The sequence below is a fragment of the Strongylocentrotus purpuratus genome, unplaced genomic scaffold, assembly GCF_000002235.5.
Source record: "Strongylocentrotus purpuratus isolate Spur 01 unplaced genomic scaffold, Spur_5.0 spur5_scaffold_8, whole genome shotgun sequence".
Taxonomy (NCBI): Eukaryota; Metazoa; Echinodermata; class Echinoidea; order Camarodonta; family Strongylocentrotidae; genus Strongylocentrotus; species Strongylocentrotus purpuratus.
The window spans coordinates 9,659,386-9,669,266 of record NW_022145614.1 but is presented as its reverse complement, the minus strand read 5'-3'; the positions used below and the strand labels follow the sequence as shown (position 1 = coordinate 9,669,266).

General features: G+C 38.7%; 1 protein-coding gene across 2 annotated transcripts; it reads right to left on the bottom strand.

Moving 5' to 3' along the window:
* Window positions 1-1,190: 1,190 nt before the first annotated feature.
* LOC585594 (fibropellin-3) lies at window positions 1,191-9,670 on the bottom strand. Of its 2 annotated transcripts, none has more exons than XM_785412.5 (6): window positions 9,359-9,670; window positions 8,445-8,591; window positions 6,534-6,576; window positions 5,228-5,353; window positions 3,795-3,999; window positions 1,191-2,140 (listed from the first exon to the last, which is right to left on the bottom strand). In XM_785412.5, exons 1-6 carry the CDS (start codon window positions 9,440-9,442, stop codon window positions 1,999-2,001), a joined length of 747 nt encoding a protein of 248 aa, XP_790505.2. In that variant the 5' UTR covers window positions 9,443-9,670; the 3' UTR covers window positions 1,191-1,998. The 2 variants fall into 2 exon arrangements, with proteins under 2 accessions (XP_790505.2, XP_003725309.1); XM_003725261.3 differs by lacking the exon at window positions 9,359-9,670 and adding an exon at window positions 8,824-8,943.
* Window positions 9,671-9,881: the final 211 nt, after the last annotated feature.

Here is a 9,881-nt window from a genome sequence, read left to right as displayed (position 1 = left end):
TACATAAATGAATACTAATTACATAACTTTCATGAGCACGATACGAGTATTCATCTCAATGGTTTTACAATTTGGGAACGAATGACCTTTATCTGCACATGCGCAAATTCTAATTACGAACTCGCTTATTAGCTCTATTCGTATGTGGAGATGTGAACCCCAATCCAGGTCCGTCCCCTGGCAAATGAACAACAACAACAACAGCATGAACATCAAACAAAGACGAGCTTATATTTGAGACAATTAATATGATGCTTCTACAACCAGTAAATAGAGAATCGACCAAGATTTATGGAATACAAACAGAACTTGGAAATTGCTAGCTAACGGAAAACTCATCGTGGGACAAAAGGACAAGGAAGAAGAAGAGGAAGAAGAAATATACAGTGTTCTACCTTGCAAACAGAGTATCATTCTATTCAAGAAACGCTTTGTGACCAGCAACGGATACCAGTTATCATCCGTGCACGTAAAGAATGTGTCAAACCAAGACTTGAAAGACTTAAATGCTCAAAAGGGTTCTAGGACACCTACCCCCTGAACACCCACCCCCGGATAACCACCCCAGTCAACTACCCCCTAGGGCAACTACCCCTAGTGCAACCACCCTCTAGGACAACTAGCCTCCGGGACAAATACCCCCGGACAACTACCCCCTAGGACAACTACCCCCTAGGACAACTACCCCCGGGAAACTACCCCCGGACAACTACCCCCAGACAACTACCCCCTACGACAACTATCCTCTAGGACAACTACCACCGGGACAACTACCCTAGGGGAAGTTGTCTGGTGTAGTCATTGAGCCTCCTAATGTTATTGTGGGGTTGGGGTGGGGGCAGCGGGGAGGGGGCAGCTGCCTGACGAGGTGGGTTAATTGCGAAAAAGAATCAAGATCGATTAATAGGGGGTGGTATGGGAAGGGTCGAATCATATTTCAACATGTGCACTTCCTCCCTATCTCTCTCCCTCCCCCTCTCCCCCATTTTGTCTCTCGCTGTATGTCTATCTGCCTGTCTCTCTCACTCTCTCTCTCTCTCCCTCTCTGTTTATTTTGTTCTGTCTATCTCACCCCTCCCTCTCTCTCTCTCCCCCCCCCCCATTTCTCTCTATCTCTCTCAATCACTCTCTCTCTCTTCTTTTCTTTCCCCTTTTCAACCATTCAATCGAGGGACACAAGCCACAGGCCCTTAGTTTTTATACTATCTTTATTCTTGCTTTTTACAGACCTGTATCCGCAATCACGTTTATAGATGGTTCTTTTGAAATGCCTTATTGAATTGAATGTTTGGTGATTATTTTACCGGAATGTATATGTCTGTAAGTAAACAACCAGTGGACCGACGACTTTAAGTCCATTACAAAAACGACAAATAAACATATAAACACAAGCTTCGTTTAAAAAAAAAAAAAAACGACAAATGAAGATATAATCACGAGCCTCGTTTTCATTTTTTATATCATAATAATTTTTCGTTTAATGTTTGTTTTTCGATGACTCTATGTCTACGTAAATATATCCAATACACGTCATTTCGATATGATTGTGCATCGTTAAGTAGGCTATGTGAAACAAAAAGATATGCAGATTTCTTGATTTGGTTCAATTTTGTTACAGACAGATTATCGTTATTTAGTATACGTAATTCAGAATGTAAAACATGAAAAATATGAGATAATGTAGACTTCATTTATTGTCTTCGCTGCCTATGAATATCTTGCATGAACATTACTTGATTTTTTTTCGATGATTATGGCACTCGATGGGTCCAACACTCTAGCAAGTTATGTTAACTAAACAGTTGTAAGAGTGATATATATATATATATATATATTTGTTTGTTTTGGTTAAAAAATCTTCAGTAATCATTATTCATCTCTTTATTAGCCAGGGATGTCTCTTTCAGACTGGAACCCCTTCAAGAGAATCTTTGGATATGCCACTGATGTTTAAACGTCTAAAAAAAGCGATGACGACGTACATGACCTGGGGTGGATTTAATAGCCCTGTCTATTCTGGGAGAGGACGCCCTCTCTAAATGCCTCGGCTGCCTCAGTTAAGTCTGAAGGCGTATCAAGGCCCATATGTTGACGGGGGCCCGGGGCCTTCTCCATGCGAGTGAAATCATCCTGCCCGATCCTGAAAGAAAGAAAAAAAATATCAAAAAGGACTTCTATCAGACTGTAATTGAGATGTATACTATAGTAGGACATGTACTCAAACAACTTTTGCTACACGATCAAGTTTGTAAAGTCTGTGTTTGAATTCCTTCCTTCAAGCTTCCACCCAACAGCACATCTAACTCTATTGTATGTAAAAATCACTCGCAACCTCAGCCCTAATCATGTAACTTTGCAGATATACACCCTTAACATGTCGGTAGCAGGGCTGGGCGGGGTTATAAGAGTAGGTGTCGGATCATTGATTTACACTTGGTCAAGAAAATCAGTTCGGTTATTTATTTCCTGTTATAATTTGTATATATGAGATGAATCCATTTCTTTAAAGGGTTGGGTTATTAATGAAAATTAGAAAAAAAAAAACCTTTATTCTATTGTTGAAATTAGTTGAAGACTTATAGATAAGCCACAAAAGTATGTGTTATGATGATTAAAATTATATTGAAAGCATTACAATTCATCATTGAATTGTTTATAATTTTTACTTCTGTTTTAAAGGGTTAGTTGAGTTCTGTTTTCAGATCGCAAATGCCTTCAAAGTGCATGGTTATTGCTCTTATTCTTATCTATGACATTTCTAGTGAACTTTTAGGACCTAAAATTGCTAAGAAGGTAATTTTAGACCCCAAAATGTGTGAAATTTAGCCAATACGATCATAGCAATTCAGCTCCTCTTTCCCCCAAAATACGGTGACCGTTAATTATTCTATTAATTAATAATAACAATACATGGGCCGGCTGATTGTGCGTAATATAACCAACACGAAAAAGGCAACAAAAAAGCCAACATCGGCATTGGCTGAAATACAGCGTAGAAGGCGCTACTTTGTTTTTTCAACGGCTTTCAACGGCTGCTTCAAATTATCTAATATTTGTGGTGGTACACAAATATTAGAAATCGTTATATTTATGGATATTTCAGCCGTCTCTGAACCGATTTTGATCAAACAAAGATGATTTTGTCATTTAAATTGTATGTTCTTTCAAATTTGACAGTCAGTTTTTCATTATCTCACAAAAAAATATTTTGTGTAGCGCCCTCTGCAACAGAACTCAACTATCCCTTTAAGCTTAAGATAAACCGCTGTCAAGATAATGTTTGGTTTTTATGGCTTAATATTATCCTAAATCATAACAATGAATTTGTCAAAAGTCCAGCAGTTGTCTTTGATCTGCGGATTTAGGTAATTAGAGTGCAATAGTAAAACACCATGTGGATTATAAGTTTGATATCTTGTAGTGATGGTTAGGAATAATCTTTGAATGCTCTCATCACCTGTGGTGGCCATCGAACCACAATATATAGGAATTCTATGGTGGCGTCTCAAACTCACATCAACAACCAGATTCCTACCCAGATGGCGCTTTACAAACCTTCCTATGTATCGAATGACCTACAGTAATTTCCAAATTCATACATTCAAGAAAAGGAATTAACAATAGACAATTTAGATGGTACACGCGTGATGAATAAAAAAAACGGGATGATGACAAGTATTGTGAACTATCAACGTGTCCGTGACCCGATTTTCATTTTACTTTCAACCATACACGTTCTTTAAAAAAAACTTGTACTTGTCTCTGGTATAAAACTACTTAAACATCAAACTAACCTGTTGGATGACCAATGGTCATCGCAGGTGTCCACCTCACTGGTCAAGATCCATGTGGTCTTCATGATCTCCTGACCCTGGCACACGTGGCAGAGTCCTGTCCAGGCCGTGGCAGAAGCGCCGTTGCTCCAGAGGACTGAGAAGGCGATGGCCTTGTGGGTTCCGTCCTTTGATGTCCAGCCAGAGACACGGCCAGGCCCAGATCCTGTAGGAAGGATAATAAGACAGAATTCGTTGTGATAAGTAAATGCATGACTGTCACAATTCTAGCATGATCGTCAACAGCATCGGATTTGTTAGAAACGTTGGCGTAACTATATAGAGGGCGTTGCGGGAGCTTGCCTCGATCTACCAGTCAATATACATGTAGAACATTAGGAAAACGAGATAAACATAATTATTGTGAGAGAATGGAGAAAGAAAGGGTAAGTCCATAGAAATGGGGTTGACTCCCAGACCCTCCTTCACTCATTGACCCCACTCATGTTCTCCCGTCTCTTTTGTAGGCGCTTATCTCACCCTCTCATCCTTTGATAGCCGATGACTTTCCATCCTCAATCGACTTTTTCATCTTGGAAAGAGAAAGATGGAAAGAGAGAGAGAGAGAGGGGGGGGGGGGGACAGAGAGAGAAGTGCAGTGTGTGGTAACACCAGGAAGATCCGCAAGTGGTCATCATGTCTTTCATCCGGAAAGAGGAGATGTGGTGAGGAAAAAGTGATGGAGGCTTTGATGAGCGAGTTCAGACCAGGACGTCCAGGAAGTTGTGGTTTATCTTTAGGACACGAAATGTTTTCATTTGTTGTTTAATTTTGTTGTTGTTTTCGTCTTTTCTTTATAGGTTATTCCACACCTCCTCAGTTAGATAACAACCTTTTCTTCACCGATGGCAGTTATAACAAAGAAGTACAAAGCTCTCTCTCTCTCTCTCTCGTCCCCCCATCCCTCTCTCTCTCTCTCTCTCTCTATCTATCTCTCTCTTTCTTTCATGATGAACGTTTGCTTTGTTTTATTGTCAAACTTCATTGCTCTGAAATCATAGACGTACGCCCATATGAGACCTTTCACATGAGGTCTATCGATTGTATCCACCTGTAGATCGTTCGTCGATATAGCCAGAAGGGCATTAATTCCGTGTTGAATAATTATGCGATAACGTCCCTCTGACTCTCTATATAGGCCTACTACATTATAAGATGACGACGTGGATCCTAATCATTAGTTGAAAGCGTACACGTGACCAGGCATTTGTTTTGCCTAACGCGTAATTTGGATAATGACAACAACAAACAAATTTAAACAAATAAAACTTAATCTTATAAAACAAATAATATACTTCATTTTGTTCAGGCATTTAGTAAAATTACTATTGCCCTCACTGATGTGTATTATATGTATATTAATCATTATGACATGACTTAATGTCTACACTCACCTGCAGCCCCAGGTTGCCTCTCGACTGCCGTCCTGAATTCCCCAACCACGTGACCCGTCTCTCTATCCACGTTGATGATGAGTTCCGAACCCAGGCTGTTGTACCACGCACCCGTCACATTGCATTCTGTGCGGAAGGATTGGTTTAACAAGACATGTACGTCATGATAGATTCCATCAAAGGAATTCATTCAAGCAGTCAATCAAGCAACTACATGGTATATCATGAATATCTTTGCATAGAAGGGGAGGTGATGTAAAGATCAAAAAGAGTAGAACGTGCGGGTCCAATAAATTTCAGCGAATGGCGTGATTCGATATTATGCTGTTATTATTAAAATGGAATTAAAATGTAATTTTTAAACGGATTAAGGGGGATCGGGGGGGGGGGGAGTGAGTCACAATGTTACCACACGACAGATTATTATCTACACCCCCCCCCAAAAAAAAAAACAACAACACAACAACAACAACAAACAAAAAAAACAAACAAAAAACAAACAAACAAACAAACAAACAAAAACAAACAAAACAAAAAACAAAAACAAATGACCACCTGCTTTCTCGCAAAATTAAGGGGCGTTTCCACCCCCCCCCCCCACCCCCGCCAGAAAATCCTGGATTCTGGTATATTAAAAGCAAATGATGATATAGCTTCACACTGACGTTTTAAGACCATTATACAGCTACAGCAAGTGTCCCAATACAAAGGATCCCATTAAACTCCAGGATAAAGACAACTTTTATAGGCCATGTACCATGCCAAAAGTTGTATCTTTCAATAGCTACGAGGTGACCCCTGTATACATTTTAAACAAAATCAAATCACTACTGCTTTAGTGTGTTATACACTGCCAAAGCCAAGCATTAAATTACTTGAATGAACATATAAATGAAGTGTCAACAATTCCGATAGAAAATACCCTTTATAAAGGGCCCTTAATTGTTAAAAAGTTTTACTTCCATACTTCCATATGCCCCTTTGTCAACTGTTTACGATAGGAATTTGATTGAGCACAATGGGGCCAATTAACAGTTTCAAGATTTCACAATAACCCTTACTAATTTACTATCGAATTTAAAATTGGTCAAGGGGGTTTACATTAGAAATGTTTGGGGGCGGGGGGGGGGGGGGGTCTGAAACAAAGTTTAAAAGTCGAAACTGCTCAACAACACTAATAAAAGGATTTTGGTATGAGTTTAAGAGAAGATAACACATTTGACCTGGCTAATAACACCACAAGCACAATGAAGTGAAGTAAATGATTTAAGCTAAATAGCACCAAAATCCAATTTATTGTATTTACCTGTGACTAGTTGATACTGGGCCCCCGGAAGGTCGCCGGGAGTCTGCAAACAAAATAAAAGTTGAATAACCGATTTATCTGCAGGACTTCAGACTCTACATGTATATTCATGACTACCCGTCGCTAATTACTACAACTTAAGTACCGATCTATGGCATGACAGATAAACGGTTTAACCTAATTAAAAGCTAAGTGTAGCCATATACCGAATGAGCATAATTCAGTACGAATTGACAAATTGAGACATGATAGGGCTGGGCAATTATGGGGTTGTGTTGAAGAGGTTGGATGCAATGCCCAAAAACTTGGTCAAGCAAATGCTACAATAACAGAGGTTAGCATATTTTCAACATCACTTTTGGAAAGGGAAGATAAAAACATAAACAGGGGCACATTTTGTTTTCTTTTGTATTCACTCGAGTTTTAAAGAAATGAAGGGGCACCTGCTGGATGTGCCCCTCCCTGTCCCCCTCCTTTCTCTCTCTCTCTCTCTCTCTCTTTCTCTCCCCTAGTGCATCAAACGATGTCTCTCACCATCATCTCTCATGAATGAATATCACATTGTTGGCACAAGAACGGCTATTCGCATACAATATACGAGCTGACTACGACTAGATTTTGGAAGAATTAGCAATAGCATTTGATACGAATTTGTCAAACATGCGAAATTTTAACGATCGAAACTCTGAATGGTCATAATTATGAACGAAGAAATGCAAAATTCCGGGATCTCGCAAACTTCCATGTAGGAAGGAGGGAAAGCTAAATCAACTTGCAATCGTAATGACCTCAGACCAGTAGTGTGATTGCTTACAGTTCCGATTAGGTTATGAACCATAAAATGCAAAATTCGAAGCCGATTTGGCTTTCATTCTTACGAGAAAGCTGAAATGCATACCTTTGATTTAGGGCTCAATTTTAATGAAAACATGAAAAAAGGGTAAGAAAGAAGCAAATCAAATAGAAGAGCTGCAGGAAATGTCACTAACTACTAGAAAAATTATGACTAAATCAAATAAATACGGTATGTATTTAGAGCCGTTTTGAATTGCTGAACTGATTCAGTTTGTCTCACATTATGTAGGGTATTATCGCATAGTTGCGGGGTTGCATATCATCAATAGTATTATTATTCAGAACAGAAATCAGGAAGATGATGTTTATTTATACTGACTATTTAGGTTACTTAGGTTAAATACGGGGGTTAATTGCAACTGGGCAATTTCGAAACGGGGTCGTTGTCATGGTAGTATGATCATGTATTGTTCTGTGTCGATATACAGTACGTGACAAAGAGCTAATACATGTACCATTATTTCAAATTACACGTTGCTCCACCAAAATATGTATTTAGAGCATGAATTAAAGATTCTAATTGTTATGCTGCCATAGATTTTCTGTGAGAAAACTGCATAATTTCTCGAGGGTCTCTTCTCAATTTAAATTTAATCAGTAGTAGACCAATGAAGAACAAAAAGGACAGAATTAAACTCATATTTTCCCCATTAAAGGTAAAGACCTTATGGTAATGCGATTGCATTGTGAAAGAAACGTTGTGGAATCGATCAGAAAAGGTTGATCATCTAGCATCTAGCATCTGCAAGGTTCTGGAATCATCAAAATGATAAGAAATTTGGCCCATTCTTCGTAAAGTTACAAGCACTATACACAGAAAGATGTATATGGGACTACCCTATATCTCTCACAGACCATGAGAGAAACAAATTTACCAAATATATGAATTAGTAGGCGGTTTCCCGGCAATTTTTTTATTATCATGTATTAGTCAAAACCTATTCTTTCACATGATTGGTAATGAGAGCTTCCATTTTATTTTTTGAAATTGGGGCGTTTCCAATACTGGTCTTTACCTTTAATAACAAAGTTAAGAAGGAAAAGGAGGGAGTTTACCTCGTAGACTATGTCTTGGAGCTCGACCTGGTCAACGCCAAAACGATTACGTCGATGATCACCATGATGCTCGTGATGGAGTGGGTTATGGAACGCACTCGCGCTGAAGACGAGCCCGACGACGAGCATAAACCAATTCAACATGATCTAAAGAGGAACAAAATATATAGGAGAGATAAAGAAACGGGATACAAATCATGTCATATTTTGCGTAAATGAATGTGCTTTATAAATGTGAGATATACTAGTATTATTGTTGTTAGAATTACATAAAAGTATTTGTCTCGTAAGAGTATTGCAAGAAATATTACCATTATAAGATCATAGATTTTAACAGATAACAAACAAAACGAGCTATATAAGCAAAGGAACTACATACCAGGTGAGAAAAATGGCGGACAGAGAACTTGAGCTGGCACTGGCTTTGATGTAACTTCTACACACTCTTATGCATAGAATATATATGTACTAATAAGTCTGTAATGTTTTATTTTGTAAACGATACACCACAATTTCCTGTTATCTGCCCCGAAGAGGAACAACGAGAATACCCTGTTTATACCGAGTTACTAGTCAGTCGATGCAGTGCTGTACACATATAGCTCCGTTGTAAATATTTTCTTATCTATTTCCTAAATGATATTAAGGCAATGTTTACAAAATCAAGTGCCATTACTTTCATGTCAAGTAACCGTTATCTCAGCTTTTCTATAATCTTTGCTCTACCGGGGTTAAAGTATGTCAAAATAACGCCACGTACAATAGGCGTGATTATGTACGATAATTATAAAGAATGATATTAATATGAATATATCGACGTCATAATCAAAGCAAAGCGCAAAATCTCCCTAACCAAATATGAAACGAAAGGAGAGTAATAAAACAAAAAGTTTGCGAAGGAAATAATCACTTACCCTATTCATCTTTAAACTCTGAGTATAAACTTTTTGACAGAAGCTGGAACAGTGACAAAATGACTGCAGAGAACGGTCGATCATGAAACAGTGCCTTGTGGTATCCAATGTTTGAACCCAACTATCCCGGTTCCGATCCCTCAGTCACACTACCAACCCAACTCCAAACCGATCGATGTTGGGCCATTGTGCGTAACGTTATTTATTTTTCGGTCTGTATTCGATCTGGTATCCGGCTCCTCTGTGTGACCGGGATACCAATGTTGAACTTTTGTCACCATCAAACAGCAGGAACCTAAAGGTATTGTATGGTAATCTTCCTTCCTTTTTATCTTATTTGCCTTAACTTGAATTTGTTTTATGAGTGTGCAAGAGAACAATGAAAGGAGGACCGCCTTTGGTAGTCGGGGTCATAAAGTCTATCGGCTAATCTGTTCATGTATCTTTGAACACATCACGTGATTCTTTGAAACAAGAGTTTGGAGCTTGGATATTGATTGATACGCTTTGATGGGTAAACTAT

Excerpts from the sequence above, each read along its gene's own strand:
- LOC585594 (XM_785412.5), bottom strand. The coding sequence starts at position 9,442 with ATGATCGACCGTTCTCTGCAGTCATTTTGTCACTGTTCCAGCTTCTGT. Across the intron at positions 5,354-6,533 it reads CCAGTATCAACTAGTCACAG|AATGCAATGTGACGGGTGCG; the intron begins GTAAATACAATA and ends CCTTCCGCACAG. Across the intron at positions 4,000-5,227 it reads GAGGCAACCTGGGGCTGCAG|GATCTGGGCCTGGCCGTGTC; the intron begins GTGAGTGTAGAC and ends TCCTTCCTACAG.